Raw genomic sequence first — 17555 nt, 5'->3', positions numbered from 1 at the left:
CTAATCACAAACTAATACATTGTTGACGCCATCTGCGCGGGAAACAGCATACCTATGTCTCGCTTGTTGACTCCGTCAAGGCGAGACAAAAATCTTTACTGTATTTAGAGTTAAAAAAAAATATTTATTTTGTCTTTATATATTTTTAGACCATAGGCTGATCCAGGGGTGGAGGAGGGGGGTGGGGGGGGGGGGGGGAGAGGGAGTGTATGTTACTTACTTATCTTGATGACAAACTTCAACATCATGTTTATATTGGTCCATCAGAAACCTTGTAGAAAACCTACTCTATTAATTGGTATTCCATCTTGTATGGACTGTCATGGTTCTATAAATAGCACTATCAGATATAAATTGAATCACATTCAAAGTTATGTTTATTCATTGGACAACAAACAACAACAAACAACTTTAAAAAGAATATCTCATTAGTTGATTTCAAACGGTTTAAAAAATGTGCATGCTTTTCTCAGAGATCAGCTATCAATTACAAAAAGACAATCTGCTTTTGGAAAATGGTTTTATTGCACAAAGTAAAAATCAAAGAGTTACATAATAAATACATTTTTTGGTGGGAAAAATTACAAAATATCACATTTATTGCACATGATATTTGCTGCAATTAATTTGTTTAAATATTGGATTTTTATACCTATAAGATGGAATAATCAAAATGTAGAGAAACATGGATTTGTTCATTTTAGCAGATGATACAAAATAAAATATAATATAACAATGGTTCATATATATCTGCATACAATCTTGAAGAATAAAGAACAGTGTACCTGCAACTAATTTAAAAGGTTCTTTTTGTTTTGCATAGTATTAAAATATATTTAAAAATATCTTTTCAAAACCAATATACTTCTTTTCTGAAATCTGTGTCGAGTTTAAGCTGAATAATGTATAGAACAACCAATTAGGGAACAACCAGGAAGAAAAAATAGCATATAAATCACACACAACAATTTTTACACAGGGCTTTCAAAATATGTAAAATATATGGAAATTGTAGGTATAAAATGTGGTTTCGACATGAAATGATTGTCACTTTGTTTAAATAAATGGCTTTGAAAGAAGAAAACAATAGAGTCTTGAATTAGTAGTTTGGTAACTGATTGTCAGAAAATTAATTAACAAAATACTTAACAATAAAATAGATATAAGAAGATGTGGTTTGAGTGCCAATGAATAAACTCTCCATCCATGTCACAATGTGTAAAACACATGGTGAATATTTGTTGCATTCAAACTAGTATCAGTTCAGGTTTTGGTCACTGAATTGTTTATTGTGTGGTTTAAATGAAATTGAGAATGGAAATGGGGAATGTGCCAAAGAAACAACCCGACCATAGAAAAAAAAACCAAAAAAAAACAAAAAATACAAAAAAAACCAACAGGTCTTCAATGTAGCGAGAAATTCCCGCACCCAGAGGCGTCCTTCAGCTGGCCACTAAACGTCACACATCCACTCTCAGTATGTGAGTCAACAACATAATTATTTATGAGTTATCACCCCTTAATCTGAGATAAACACATGAAATCTACATAATGTAAATATAGATAATAATTTGATATTGATTAAATATCATGAACTAATTTTAACTTGAAGCTTTGTAATTGTGATGTGGAAAAACAATATAAATTTGTCAACACATTCAGACAGTACCTTTACAATTAAAAAAAATAAACAGTTTGTTTTAAATGAAATTGCCTGATTAAAGGATATAGGCACCTAATATTTCTTATGTCTTTACAATTACAACACAGAAGTGTCATTTATGAAATTTGGCAAGAAAACTGTCAACAGTAAAATACATTATTGATAAATCAAATCAGACTTTGTCACATACATGCACATTGATAAAAGCTCTCATCTACACATACACATAAACACATCAATCAACAAAACAATGGTTAAGCTTAAGTCAAAATATAACAATTTACCGGGAAAAATAACTTATCACAGAACACATTCTTGTACTAAATGCCATTTATTCTGAACATTCTTGTAGACTTTTGAAAAGGAAAAAATATGTTGAATGAAAAGATAAAAAATGGAACGCTAAAAATAAAATACTGCTTTTTCCCTACAGTATAATTGAAAATGGAAACTGGGAATGTGTCTAACGAGATAACAATCTGACTGAATGACATAAAACAGCCTTAGGACACCAATGGATCTTTCACAAAGCAAGAAAATCTCGCATCTAGAAGAATATTATTTTCATGGCAATTTGTATTATGTTCAACTACCATCAATGTGCCAAAAATCTTCATTTTGCCCAAGTTACTGTTTATAAAACAATGGGATTAAGTATTAAATATCTAAAATTACTTATTCTAATAAAAAGAAACATATTAAAAAATTTATTAGAATCCAATATAGTTACACAGAGATTTAACTGTTGATGAAAAGTGAAAGGGGGAAGGGATACATACTGTTGAACAATGAGGACGAAATCTGTTACAGTATTTAAGGGCAATAACTCCAATAGGAGGTCATTTGACTGTACTGAAGTAAATGAACAATAGGCAGAACTAAAATTTTCTCTATAAATAGCAATTTTCAAAATAATCTACAAAACTTACATTATATATACCCCTATGTTCTATTTTAAGCCATCTGGGCCATCTTGGTTGACACATTTTTTAAAAGAGTTACCTCAAAGATGGTAATGGCCAAGTTTCTTCAAATTTGGCTAAATAGTTTCAGTAAAGATGAGCTACACCCTTGCACAGAAAGGGTCTTACAGACAAATTTAAAGAAATTTTTCATATCTCAATAACTTTAGAATTCAGAATACGCCAATCAAATTGCTCGATTTGTGACATGCTTCTATCATATATTATATGTTAAGACTCTTGTAAGTGGATGAATCAATCACTGTAAAAGGCTGGATTATTTGGGTTAATATTGTACATGTATTTGGCCATGGCAATTTTGTTGTTGTTTATCTTTGATAACCTTATTGAAAAAAAATCAACATATTTTTCTCCTTTTCTAAAAAATACAAGTCGCATAATAAGGCAGGAAATATACAAAGTACTATGACTCCTGATCCTGGTCGGAATGATGTTTTATGTGCCTATGACGTAGGAATGAATCTGAAGTATTATCACTATCTGGTAACAGTTCCTCTGTTGTTTCTCCAGCTATAGTCTCTGTTTCACCAAATTCTGGTGAACTTTTGGATGTAGATAGTCTTTTGTCTGAAAAAATAATTGTTATTACTTTCATAATCATATTTTTAATTTGTCAATAAAAAGAAACATCATTTTAACAACTTAAATCTTATCAAACTAGAGGCTCTAAAGAGATTGTGGTGCTCACCTAGGGTTATATGTATCTTCAATATTGTAGACTTCTGTTTACAGTTTCTCTCTCTTATTAAGATTTTGCCAAAAAACACAGTCAAGAGGGTAAACCAAATCATCATTTGAGGGCAGTTATTCTTATCTACTAACTTTTTGGAAAAATTTCTCCTGATTGTTTTGCTGATCACTTTTGCTGTTCAAAGTTTCTAGTTAACGGTATGATGGATAGCAGTTAACAGTTATCGCTTTTAGCAAAAAATGCACAAAAATTGTTAAAATGGTCTTTAAGAACAACAACTCTAATAAAGAGTAGACTTACAATTTCACAATACTGAATTATTAGAAAATCTTGTCTTGTTGATCATTTTTTCAGTTTTAAGTTTCTCTATATCTATAACAGTACCAGTAATTAAGATACTATGCTAAAATGTCAAAAACTGGTTAAAAAATGTAATTACAGAGCAATAAACTCAATAACCAGTTGAATGAAGTATTCAGCCATTAAACTTATAGAAGATCTTGTTTGGTTGAACACTTCTGCTGTTTAAAGTTTCTATCTTTCTGTTGTAATCTTTAGGATTTTAGGCAAAGCCGCAAAAATATTTTTTTCATATATTTGATTAAGGGCAATAACTCTGATTGACACTACTTGACTCATTTTAAGACTTGTCTAGCTGATAATTTTTGCTGTTAATTTGTTTTCTTTATTTATTATAGTTTCACTATTCAATAATATGCAAAAATGTAAATAAAGTATTTAATGGCCATAACTCCAATAACAGGTCATTTGACAGTTTTGAAGTAAATGAACAATAGGCAGAGCTAAAATTTTCTCTATTAATAGCGATTTTCAAATTAATATACAAAACATACATTATATACCCCTACATTCTATTTTTAGCCATCTGGGGCATCTTTTTGACACTTTTTTAAAGTGTTACCTCAATGATGGTAATGGTCAAGTTTCTTGAAATTTGTCTGGATAGTTTCAGAGAAGATGCTCTTTGTAAAAGTTAAGGGAAAACCATGACAGACAACAAGTGATAGGTAAAGTTTACATGGCCCAGGTGAGCTTAAAAGAGTCAGTTTAGTAAGCTGAAACACACAATCATTCTATATTTCTAATAAAGATAATTATTTCTAATATTTTCTTTTTATATATTCATGATATGGGAGTAAGAGGATTTTTCAAAGGAATAGGACAACTCACCTTCTTTTTCTTTGTCCATCATTTTCCGTATTCTTTTTCTTCTTTCTTCCAATGATTCAAAATCATCCTCATATGAGTTGTATTCACTGCTGTTAGTTTTTTTTGTTGACAAGCACTGATACCATGACAACAAAGCAATAAACAACAACATAACTAAATTACAGGAGATTCCAAACAGAGCAGACATCATTGGCCAGTGGTATAGGAAATACCTGTAATATCAAAAATGATACAATTACAGAGCAGACATCATTGGCCAGTGGTATAGGAAATACCTGTTATATCAAGCATATGATACAATTACAGAGCAGACATCATTTGCCAGTGGTATAGGAAATACCTTTAATATCAAGCATATGATACAATTACAAAGCAGACATCATTGGCCAGTGGTATAGGAAATACCTGTAATATCAAGCATTTCATACAATATTAGAGCAGACATCATAGGCCAGTGGTATAGGAAATACCTGTAATATCAAAAATGATACAATTACAGAGCAGACATCATAGGCCAGTGGTATAGGAAATACCTGTAATATCAAGCATATAATACAAGACAGAGCAGACATCATTGGCCAGTGGTATAGGAAATACCTGTAATATCAAAAATGATACAAAAACAAAGACAAAGATAGAGACAGAGACAACAAATATATAAGTAGATGGTTGTTGTTTCTTTGAGACACTCCCCATTTCCATTCTCAATTTTATTATATAATTACATGGAGAATGTGTTTAATAATGGGACACAGATTATGTCCTGGCTTGAATATGTTATAAAGGGACATATCTCAGAACAGTAAAAAGTAACGCCAACCTAATCTTAGAGAACAGAAACCAATTTCAAAAATCTACAACTTGCTATCTGATTAACATTAACACTACAACTCATATTATTCATTTAAAACATATGCTGTTCGGTGTGAGCAAAGGCTCTGTGTTGAAGACCGTACTTTGACCTATAATGATTTACTTTTATTAATTGTGACTTGGATGGAGAGTTGTCTCATTGGCACTCATACCACATCTTTTTTTATATCTATATATATGTTATTATTTCCTAGATCTATACCTTACCTCAGCCCGGTAAATTTAGCATACATCTTGAGTACCATTGTATATAACTGAACATGTAAATTCTGAATTTCTACAATAATACCAACAGCTGGATTGTACTGTAAGTGTAGAATAATATGTATTAAATTTTGTATCACTGTAAACCATGCAGATACTGGAAGATAGCATTCAATTATAGAATTCCCTAACAGGAATTAGGAACAATTTACAATACACCAATGTAGTTGTATATCTATGTCGTTCTATGTTGTGATGTTACACTATTGTTTCAGATATTAAAGGGTGAAGGTTGGTACCTATTGAAAGGTTTAAACCCGCTGCATTTGTTTGCACCTGTTGTAAGTCAGGAACCTGTTGCTTAGTGGTTGTTGTTTGTTGATGTGGTTCATAAGTGTTTCTTGTTTCTCTCTTTTTTTTATGTAGATTAGAGTCATAAGATTAGACTGATTAGACCATTGGTTTTCCTGTTTGAATGGTCTTACATTAATCATTTTTGGAGCCCTTTATAGCTTACTGTTTGGTGTGAGCCCAGGTTCTGTGTTAAAGACAGTACTTTGATCTTTGATGGTTTAATTTACAAACTGTGTCTTGGATGAGTTGTCTAATTGGCACCCATATCACATCGTCTTATACCTTATTTGACTGTTTAAATCTGATTTAATGATTTCTTTTTCAAAATAAAATAAGATTGTATTGATGTTAAACCCATAACTTACTGCATCATCCACATAATTAGAGAAGAATTCTATCATTAACATCTGCTTCTGTTCTACAAAACCTGACAATAACAGAGGAGAGAAAACAAAGGTATCCAGGACTCGTAATAACTCAGATCTGTAGTGAAGCATGGTCTGTAAGAAGAAACAAAATAGTTACATATACTTTCTACAAATATATATACAGACGGAACAAGTATAGTATAGCAGTATCATTGCATTGAAAAGTTTGTCTTCCTACAGAGATAATATATATTGACAATAGTTTAACACACAATTGATTTTTTTGAGTTTATACATTTTCTGCTCCCATTATTTTTAAAAATTAAATAAAAAGCAGCTACCTAATCAATATTACTTTAAATAATCTAAAAGGAACTCCGACATGATGATATGATATGATCCTGAAATCTTATCTAAAAAAGCAGTTAAATGTTCTTTGGAAAACTTATGGTTGTCTCTATTAGGTACTACATGTAAATGGCTATCTGATTATCCTGGTTTTTTTTTAAATGAATGCATTCCCTTCTTTTATAGAAAATTTTGTAGGAGTTAAAAAAACAAATCTGAGTAGACATTTCCATATAATGTTTATCTAAATGTCTTTTACTTATCTTCCTCTCTATTTGTTATCATTAGACATTAGCCTAAAATACATGTTTGGGGGCCAGCTGAGGGACGCCTCCGGGTGCGGGAATTTCTCGCTACATTGAAGACCTGTTGGTGACCTTCTGCTGTTGTTTTTTTCTGTGGTCGGGTTGTTGTCTCTTTGGCACATTCCCCATTTCCATTCTAAATTTTATGTACATCAAATGTCTATTTTTGTGGTCATAAACCTGTTGTCTCATTAATATATACACAAATGATGACACATCTATATTATTATTGATATCATAAAAACTATAGAAAAATCATGACCAATATTGAAATCCTATGCCCAATTATTGCTTCTTGGTTATTTATTGATATTCAAGACTTACTTGACTGCTACAACAATCATCATCTCAACACATCTTGTCAAAGTAACAAATATATTTTAACACATTATTATAAATTACATGCAATGGTTAAAGTTATATCGTAAGAGGAGGACATAGTATTTATTTAAGATCTATAGCATAGAATATTAAAAGGTTACTCTACACCTATAAAAACAATACAATGTTGTAATCTTTTTAATTGATGCAATGTTCTATCAATTTTGTAAGATGCAAGCTTTTACTAAATAATGATAACTAATGTTTCATTCCAGTCTGGTTAATAACTTCTTATCAGCAAATCCACATTGATATTGTATTCTACAATTCCTTAACCCCACCCCCCCCCCCTCCCCTAATAAAATGGAGAAAAAAAACTAACAAATAAAATAAATAAACATTAAAAAGCCTAAACTTATTGGCTGAAAGCATATGGTTCTAGTGACTTATGGTTAGAATGGTTATGTGTGAGAACATGATTAATTTAGGGTTAGTAAAGTAGTGTTGTGTCGATGGTTAACAGCCAGTTAACTGAAGCATCACTGTTTTCCTTCTTACATAAATCTATAAATAGTCATACTACTGATGCTTAAGAAATCTAAGTAAGATAAAATACATGCTAAGACTAGAAGAGAAGAAATACAGTGATTGTTATGAATATGACACAAACCTGATTATGTTGCTTTGGTTAAAATATTTATTTTGTTGATAAAATAATTTTGAACAGTAGAATCATTAACAGATTAATACATTTTCGTTAACCAAAATATTTAATGTCATAAGAAAATTAAAAGAATGAATTAAAAACTCCCGATAAATATATGCCTAAGGATCATGAATTTTTATCTTGGAAGATGAAATCAATTATTTTCAATATTTAGGTCAATAATGTAGAAAACAAATCTACAAAGTTTTAAATGTAGTTTTTTTCAGTTGTTTGCATTGGGCAATTTATTTTCCCTCACAATAAATCAGATTTGAGTCTTCCGTGTTATTATTGTGCAAGGATTAGTATAAATACATACACCTACACTTACTGATCTAGTAGCAGAGGACAGGCTCTCACCATTCTTATTATACAACTGTAATTTTACTATAAACATTCCTAAAACGATAAACACAGAATTAAACTATTACATTTACTCCAACAGTATTTCAGAATGAATTTGATGTAGGGTACTTATCAAAACATAACATCATGCAGAACTGGCTGGTAAATAATACAATTTCATTTCAAAACTTTTTGTAGTGAAGAATTGACAAAAAGAACCTAACATCCCTCAATTCATCTTATCAAATATATGAATATAAACATCCTTTTGTCCACCCTTAATAAAAAAAAATCCTTCTGTCCATCATATGATACTAACCTAATTCTTTATTTACATTAGATTCTGGTAAATCTAAATTTAAAACAATACTGTACAGCTGGCCTGTAACAAACATCTACAAAAGATCAAATGTTAAAGAAAAAGAACAACATGCATAGCCATATAAAATTCATGTAAAGCAAAGAAGAAATTTGCTCTTAATTTAAAATATCCTAATATTTCTTTTCATTTTTTAGTTCAATGATATTAAAGATGGAGCTAATACTTAATAAAATAGATCATCAATTGTACTAAAATATATATGCCTACTTAGCATGGGGATATTTTCAAATGTTGAAATATCAAATGATACCATTATACAAGTTTAAACAAATTTTCCCCTACTGTAAAACAAATATATATCAGCAGTGTTACGGTCTTTGAAAATACAAAATGTAGTAGAAAACACCATACCATCATAGCCATTAGATTTTTTTTTTTTTTTTTTGTCTAACTCATGGTTTATGATAACACTCTTGAATACTGGGCCTAAATAAACTTTCGCCACAAAATCAACAATCTTACATAGTAAATATCATACCAAGTTATTTCTCCTGTTAATATTCGCAACATGTTAAATATCCTTGAGGAGTGATTTTTTAGTTTTAAATTAATAAGGGTTCCTCACTTTGAAGCCCATAAGAAAATAATACATGTAGTAGCATATTGTTTCTCTTCTATTTCATATCAATTTTCTTATATCTATGAATTTTGTTTACAATGTATTCATATTATTTGTTTGTTTCATTTCATGTGTATCACAAGATAAAGAACACTTACATTTTCTTGACCTGACTTTAACAGGGATATATTTGCTGATGGAAAGGAGCAGGCACCTATTCCAACATCGCATGTCCTGAAATTAAATGATGTATTAGTTCTGTATCTAAGCAACACCTCTTAGGTTAATAAAGAAATCAACAACTTGATCAATCCCATGAAAAAATAAAGGTAAAAGATCAAATATAGATTTCAAATGTCCTTTTTTCTGAATGATTTATGACAAATATGAGTTCAAGAATGATGGATCTAAATTTTTAAAGCCTTATTGCTATTTGACAATCTCGAACACTTGTCCTGATCTTTTGTGACTCAAACAACAATCAATTTTACAGTTGCTTTCAGCAATGATTTGTATAGTTAGTCTTACTATACATAAATCATTGCTTTCAGGTATACTCTCTGTGTCAAGTGGAGTAACATTTTGATTGTTAACATTATTTTAACAAAATTTATCATCATTCGTCGATCGAGCAGCACCCCATTTCTACCCTCATATAATTTTTGGTTGGTAAACGGACAGAAAGTCACAGGACATAAAGTCACAAATTTGATAGGACAAAAAGTCACAGGACAAAAAGTCACAAATAGTTTGTTGACAATTATTTGAATATATAAGAAAAATATCTTGAAATATTTACTTTTTAATACATATATTCATATTTAAGTGTAGGAAATGTGTCATTATACTTAAAAAATGAAGATTTATTTAATTTTAATCATGCAAAGGGTATATTTCTTGGCACCATGAAGGCATTTAAGTGCAAAGCCACATTGACATTTTGTTTTTTTAACAATTATTTGATCATCTTTGATATTTTTTGGATAAATTTTGTTTACAATGTTGGTTTATATACAATAGTTCAAGAAAAATACAAAAATATTTTTGTAGAAATAAGTGTTTTTTATTCAAAGAAAATATTCAGAAAAAATGAATTGTGACTTTTTGTCCTGTGACTTTTTGTCTGTGACTTTTTGTCCTGTGACTTTCTGTCCTACATTCTTTTTGGTTTACCCTAATGGAAACATGTCCCACATACATGTATCCTTTAATTTTCTTCATGCACAAATATTCGAAGACACTTCTCATCTTGCATCAATATAAACTTACCTAAAGTTGAGATGAACTGGAAGAATATATGATTCTGTTGGCATATAAGAATAATAAAAACTGCCATACATGAAAACAGACAGCCATAGTAAAATTATAAATACAAATATCACAATGATAATTGTTGTTACTACATTTTTTAACTTGAAAAAACTTTTTTTTGTTGTTTCTTGAAACCAGTCTATAGTGTTTCTTATGAACATCAATATCATTGCGAAAGTTCTGGCTTTGTTTACATCTGAAATTTTTCGAACTTTGAACCTTGAAATTTAATTAGTTTCGGACTCATTTTTTTCTAAAATTTTGTTTTAAAATACAGGACAATTTTTTACTTTAGATATGTCTAATAAATGGATTTGTTTATTAATGAGCTATCAAAGAATATAAAAGAATATCGAGTCAAATGATTAATGTTGATAATTTTACGAAACTACAGATAAACTAAATCCGCCATTTGGTTCAAGAAAATAGAGAATGGCACAATGAAATTAATATATTTTTCTGGTTTCTAGTCACATTTTTACAACTGTTCTGTATCCATAAAGAGGTATTGATTGCTGTCACCAAAACAAATATATTTTATTGAAAAATTATGACTCATAAGATGATACACAGTAATACATTCTCACACACCATGTCCGTTTTGAAGATTCAACAAACTGTTGAATGTCACGTTTTTGACAGGTTTTGTTTAAAAATCAAGCCAAGCAGTCCTTGATTTTCAAACCCTGCTCACGCATCAATTCAACATTCTTTTACCACTAAGAATTTCCATACTGCAGAGATATGAAAGTATGGTTCACCCTTCCCATTTCACAAAAATGGCTCAATCAGTATCACCAAAATTCAAATACAGAACGGTATCTCGAATGACCGAATAATACTGTTAATATCCGAAAAACATTTGTAATGACCGAATAACACTGTTAATATCCGAAAAACATTTGTAATGACCGAATAACACTGTTAATATCCGAAAAACATTTGTAATGACCGAATAACACTTGGAAATTCAATATTAGCACATATTGGTGACTTTTAAACATTGATTATTAATTAATAGTATATTATCGATGCATTTTATAACTTATAAATGATTTACAGAAAGCAGATAAGTTCATAAAAAACTTTTAAAATTTAGTGTGTACATCGAATATGGCGACCACATAAATCACAATGGCCGCCATGTTCGATGTATACACTAAATTTTAAATTATCTGGCCCAAGACCACAATTAATGACCCCGCTTTTCGTTGTTCACGAATATAGTTCCCCTTAATTATAGTGTATTTTTTCTTTATTTTTTTTCTTTGCCTTTTTCATTCATTTGTTAGTTTTTATGGGGTGGAAATGAAAGAAGAGAGGTGAAATAACTTTTTGTTGAAGGTATTTTAACTGATTTTAATATGGAAAGAGTGATTAGGTCAAGTGCAAAAAGGTAATATTTTCAGTTTTCGGAACATCTCTTGACTTGTCCATAGGGGTATGGATGTGTATTGGCTAAAATTGTAAGTTACATCAGAGCAATCTTTCTGAATTTTGGATATGTTTTTGGACTAGTAATATACATTACACACACAAAAAATTTGACAAAAAGATTAGGTCCATTTTTTTTAATGAGACAAAAAGTTATAAAGAACTAATAGAGGAATTAATTGTGGTCTGTGGCCTAAGAGGTGCATTTCAGCAAATTTTGAATTTATACTTTGACAACTTCTCTGAATGATCTATTGGTATTGATTTGTCAAACTATATGAGAAGAAATGATTTCCACTTTTATTTGATAGAAATTTGTAAAAAAAAAGTCACTTTTAAGCTAATATGCCCAAAAAGTAGCTTTTTCACTTTTTTCCACATTTTTGCAAAATCAGCATCCTTATTTTTTCTCTGACAATTTTTTTCTGATACCTATTTGTGTTTGTGGTATTTATTTCATGTGTTTTACTCATTTGTGAACTCTGAACACAAGGAAAAGTGGATAAAAGCATAAAAAGAGTATAAAATGTGCTGTTTTGATAGTCTAGGTCTAGCGGTCCGTACGAAGCAAGTGAAATATGAAGTTCTATGCACTTTAAAATTGTATTTCTTTAAACAGATTGCACTGAATCTATATGAAAAGCACTTATTGCAGGTTGTTTAAACTTGTCTGTTTCACAGAATACCTTTATTTTCTTCTGCTGGATGGCTGGTGGTTAAAATATTGGCATTTTAAGACTGAAATTCCATGCAGGTTTTAAACAGTAAATTGAAAAAACTTTGCATCAGACCATACTTTCTACATATACAATTAAAAGCAACAGTCTTGTTACATCCAGGCTTCAAATTTGATCATATCTCAGCAAGGATTTTGGCAAAAAGAAGAATATTTCCATCTCCAATATCATTTATATGCAATTAAATATGGAAATATAGGGAACGGCCTAAATTGACAACTTGTTATTTTAAGCTTGACATTGCTTAATACCATGTAAAACTCATGTGTTATGCTTTTTGAAACTTATATTTACATGAAAAGAACATTTATGATATGTTAAATGTTTTGTTTTAACTTAACAACTTCAAAAAATTGTTGTTAGTGGAAAATATTGCATTTCATATAAGGCCTCGCTTCATTTGAAAACCTCTATTTTTTGGCATAGGCACATATAAAATTACTTTTTGTCAAATTTTTATAAGTCTCATACATTAAGTATGCTATCATTTACTTTGAATATATAATATCTTACACATTGAGACATAAAAAAGTGCAATTTGGTGTTTTGGGGAAATTTTTGAAGCCAAAATTTGAAAGTTGAAATTTTTCTATTTCAACGTCTCAATTCAGCAACTAAAGTTGAGATATAAAAAATGCCACATTTTCTATAATATATATCATATGGCTTTTAAACTTTGTAAACTGACTTATCATACACTAAGCTTAAATCATGCCAAGTTTTATTGGAATTGGTCAAGTTTTTGGCCCCTAATAGGCCCAAGACCACAATTAATGACCCCGCTTTTCGTTGTTCACGAATATAGTTCCCCTTAATTATAGTGTATTTTTTCTTTATTTTTTTTCTTTGCCTTTTTCATTCATTTGTTAGTTTTTATGGGGTGGAAATGAAAGAAGAGAGGTGAAATAACTTTTTGTTGAAGGTATTTTAACTGATTTTAATATGGAAAGAGTGATTAGGTCAAGTGCAAAAAGGTAATATTTTCAGTTTTCGGAACATCTCTTGACTTGTCCATAGGGGTATGGATGTGTAGTGGCTAAAATTGTAAGTTACATCAGAGCAATCTTTCTGAATTTTGGATATGTTTTTGGACTAGTAATATACATTACACACACAAAAAATTTGACAAAAAGATTAGGTCCATTTTTTTTAATGAGACAAAAAGTTAAAAAGAACTAATAGAGGAATTAATTGTGGTCTGTGGCCATCTTTATGAACTTATCTGATTTTTGTAAATCATTTTTAAGTCATAAAATACATCGATAATACATTATTATTTAATAATCAATGTTCAAAAGTCACCAATATGTGATAATATTAAAATTTCAAGTGTTATTCGGTCTTTACAAGTGTTATTGGGATAATAACAGTGTTATTCGGTCATTCGTGTTACCCAATACAAAATACTAAATTACTTAATGAATTAAAAGTTCTTTTGTTATTTTTCTAAAAATTAAATTCTTACTGAAAACATTTTTGCATTAAAGTAAAAATGGTGAATTGCCTTGGGTTTTCAGTTGATTATAAAGATAACCTAGGAAAAACAGCATATGATATGAACCAAACAGTGATTATTTAAATGATTTAAAGGGAGACCACTCTGTTCCATACTAATATGAATCAGGGTCTGTATGCTGAGCCGGACTCAACTAGTTTAACCAGGTGACTGCAATCGCAATCTCGATGAATATATAACGAACACAACTTGTTTGATAAATTGTAATTAATATATTCCACCAGAAAGGTTACAAGTAGTCAGTAGATTGGTAAACTGAAAGAAATAAAAATACAATATTTTACAATGTGTACGAATTTAAATATGAGAGTTAAATACAAGATTATTAATCGTGTCAAAAACGAAAGTAGACTTTACAGTTCATTTCTCGGAAATAAATAACTTACAGTTCGTATGTATTTATAAATCACTTATCTAAAAATATCGGAGTTAAACAGAATAATTTATCACAGTTTATGAATGAATCAAACGTACTTGACAGTGGTATGTCTCGATTTCCTCAGAAGGTAGAAAAGTCGTCCATTTTCCATGCGTTAAAATATTGAAGCGGTGATTTAAGAAAAAGGTCCAGTTCAATTTGTTCCGGATAAAAATGAAAACATGTAATAAACATTAAATGTGGAACAGAATAGTCTGCTCACCCCTTCAAAATCACATTCGTTCTGATTTACTATGGCTCCCTTTCACGTTTGCACCCAACACTTTCAACACTTTTATTCTCTTTTTAAAGATTTTGTTTTGAATACATCGTAGGTGGGGCATTATGTTTTGTGGTCTGTGCTTCCATTTGTCCATCCTTCTATCCCGTTTCAGGTTTAAAGGTTTTTGGTCAAGGTTGTTTCTGGTGAAGTTGAGGTCCAATCAACCTGAAACTTAGTCACATGCCAAATATTTTTTTTGACCCCATTGAACATATGAAATGATAGTGCAAGGTTCAGGTTAAAGTTTTTGATGACTTTGAAGTCCAATTAACTTGGAACAAAGTACACATGTTCCCAAACATAAAAAAATCTTATTTAAATCATGATAGAGCATTTTGATTTATTATGATTTTTCTATTTGACTTTGTATATGAGTTTTTACTGTTTTTGATTCAAATACATGTATTTTGTAGACCATGGCCCTAGATCAGTCAGGGCAAAAGATTTATCCAGGGGTGACATCCCCCATAAGTTTAGATGGCCCCAAGCCTTTGGATATTAAGCTATCCAACAAGCTGGAAGAAGCAATGAGACCATATGGAGTGTTTGAAAGTGATGAAGAATTAGCACATAGGTAATACAAACTATTTTCCCCCTTTATTAAGGCTGTCATTAGTTTAAATTGATATGGAACATACAATGATGTACGAAATGTCACATGATTCCAAAATGACAGAAAGTCAACAATCAGCTGATTCAGATTCTCCAAACTTTTACAGCTACCAACTATAAACAATCAAGATTTTATCTTTTTCATCTAGTGTGCATGGTTGAAGAACTTATTAAATGGCTTTAATTATTAAATCTTTTCATACTTTTGAACACTGAAAGGTTTTCAGCAAGCTTTGTATGAATTAATATATTTAAATATTTATCATTCATTAATAGCCAGGAATATGCATGAATATTATTGCTGCTAGCTATATATAGACATTAGCAATCCACCATCTTTTCATGAAAGAAATGAAAACAGCACATTGGATAATTTCATGCGTCTGGATTTACCATCATCAAGAAAGCTGAAAGTCGAATATTTAAAAGTTTAGAGCTACATGACAAAACAATATCTAAAAAATAGCTAATGAAAAATTTTAAATAGAGATTTTTCCACATTTATGAATAATATGTCAAATTTGTTTGTAATATTATGCAACATACGTGTACCTTTTCAACTTCCTGTTACTGCTCTTGGCTTATTTTGAACTATGTTTTATGGACCAGGAAAACTGCTTGTCTCTTGCCTACAAGTTGTCATAAATGACTACCACTACCAATGGACGATAATGATTGACACTGCAATATTGCAGAGAATTGTTCCGAAAACATCACCATAGCAACATAGTGGCATTAAGTATAACTCTGTTGCTGCTCTGACAATATATTAATATATGATTGTGATTTATTTTTTAGAATGGAAGTACTGCACAAGATCAATACTATGGTAAAGAATTGGATCAAAGATGTCAGTCGACAAAAAGTAAGATAGGAATACTGTGAATTGGAATGCATTTATTATTATTGAACAATGGAAAATGTCAATGAAATCAATGTACTTCCAGCTTTTTATATAAGAATTAAAGAATTTAGATGATGATGATAAGCAAGGAATATGTAATTTTGTTTTTAATTACATCTTTCATTAAGAAAAGAGGGGCGTCGGTGGCTGAGTGGTCTTAGTTAGCCTTTGTTAGTCTTGTATTATTTTAATTTTAGTTTCTTGTGTACAATTTGGAAATTAGTATGGCGTTCATTATCACTGGACTAGTATATATTTGTTTAGGGGCCAGCTGAAGGACGCCTCCGGGTGCGGGAATTTCTCGCTACATTGAAGACCTGTTGGTGACCCTCTGCTGTTTTGTTTTTTATTTGGTCGGGTTGTTGTCTCTTTGACACATTCCCCATTTCCATTCTCAATTTTATTAGTAGTTACTACTGTGATCACTAGCCAGTCAACACTGAGGTTGTGAGTTCGAACCCCGTCAAGCGTGTGGGCTCGACTCCAATCTTAATTGACTAGGATTGTCAGTTTTCCTATTGAAGGTCGATGGTTTTCTCCAGGCACTCAGTCTTCCTCCACCAATAAAAACTGGCCGTCACGAAATAGCCTAAATGTGATGTTTAAAAGTGGCGTTAAAACACCAAAAATAAATCAATCAATTTAGAAAAGTTTGATTGATGGCAAAATTAGAATTGTCAAACCTTTCTATACAGAACTTTTGACTAAAATGATCAAGGCTACATGGGTTCAAATTAACATTTTTTACTGAAAAGTCCTCTTCCTTAAAAATGGTAAAGTGGAAGGTACAGTACACCTTAGGAGGAAAGGTCCAAACATTTGACTTTTGATTAGATAAATTTTAAGGTTTTTTTGTTCCTCTCACTAAAACTCATTACCACATCAATTTAAAAGTTATAACAAAGTGTTTCATGCAGAAATTCATTTGTTTTCTGAAACTTGAAAAATTAAAGTCAGTCGGGTGCAGCTAATAACCAAATCAGAAATCAGACCGTAAATCTTATAGGTCTCGGACCACAGCTGACTAACTTGACCCCCTGGGCAATA

The 17555-nt window shown here is 30.6% G+C and overlaps 2 protein-coding genes and 1 long non-coding RNA gene across 7 annotated transcripts in view; 1 reads left to right on the top strand and 2 right to left on the bottom strand.

Moving 5' to 3' along the window:
- Positions 1-506: 506 nt before the first annotated feature.
- On the bottom strand, positions 507-10831 carry LOC143069580 (seipin-like). 2 transcript variants are annotated; one of them, XM_076244282.1, is made up of 8 exons: positions 10563-10831; positions 9452-9527; positions 8672-8747; positions 8333-8406; positions 6325-6459; positions 5609-5706; positions 4529-4740; positions 507-3213 (listed from the first exon to the last, which is right to left on the bottom strand). In XM_076244282.1, the coding sequence occupies exons 1-8, from the start codon at positions 10772-10774 to the stop codon at positions 3050-3052; spliced, it is 1047 nt and encodes a 348-aa protein (XP_076100397.1). In that variant the 5' UTR covers positions 10775-10831; the 3' UTR covers positions 507-3049. The 2 variants fall into 2 exon arrangements, with proteins under 2 accessions (XP_076100397.1, XP_076100398.1); XM_076244283.1 differs by having other exon boundaries at positions 8339-8406.
- A 152-nt stretch (positions 10832-10983) lies between these two features.
- Positions 10984-17555, top strand: part of LOC143069578 (poly(A) polymerase type 3-like) — a 33036-nt gene continuing 26464 nt past the window's right edge. For all 4 annotated transcript variants that reach the window (XM_076244281.1, XM_076244279.1, XM_076244280.1 and 1 more), the window contains exons 1-3: positions 10984-11109; positions 15406-15566; positions 16403-16469. In XM_076244281.1, coding sequence (XP_076100396.1) covers positions 15409-15566; positions 16403-16469 — 225 coding nt within the window. In that variant the 5' untranslated portion in view covers positions 10984-11109; positions 15406-15408. The remainder of the gene's footprint in view (positions 11110-15405; positions 15567-16402; positions 16470-17555) is intronic.
- On the bottom strand, positions 14481-14824 carry LOC143069581 (uncharacterized). The gene is made up of 2 exons (XR_012976443.1): positions 14766-14824; positions 14481-14546 (listed from the first exon to the last, which is right to left on the bottom strand). It is a non-coding gene; the product is annotated as an uncharacterized LOC143069581 (long non-coding RNA).

This window comes from Mytilus galloprovincialis, chromosome 3, assembly GCF_965363235.1.
Source record: "Mytilus galloprovincialis chromosome 3, xbMytGall1.hap1.1, whole genome shotgun sequence".
Taxonomy (NCBI): Eukaryota; Metazoa; Mollusca; class Bivalvia; order Mytilida; family Mytilidae; genus Mytilus; species Mytilus galloprovincialis.
This window is presented reverse-complemented; position numbering and strand designations above follow the sequence as displayed.

Excerpts from the sequence above, each read along its gene's own strand:
- LOC143069580 (XM_076244282.1), bottom strand. The coding sequence starts at position 10,774 with ATGATATTGATGTTCATAAGAAACACTATAGACTGGTTTCAAGAAACA. Across the intron at positions 9,528-10,562 it reads CCAGTTCATCTCAACTTTAG|GACATGCGATGTTGGAATAG; the intron begins GTAAGTTTATAT and ends ATTTAATTTCAG. Across the intron at positions 4,741-5,608 it reads GCTAAATTTACCGGGCTGAG|GTATTTCCTATACCACTGGC; the intron begins GTAAGGTATAGA and ends TTGATATTACAG.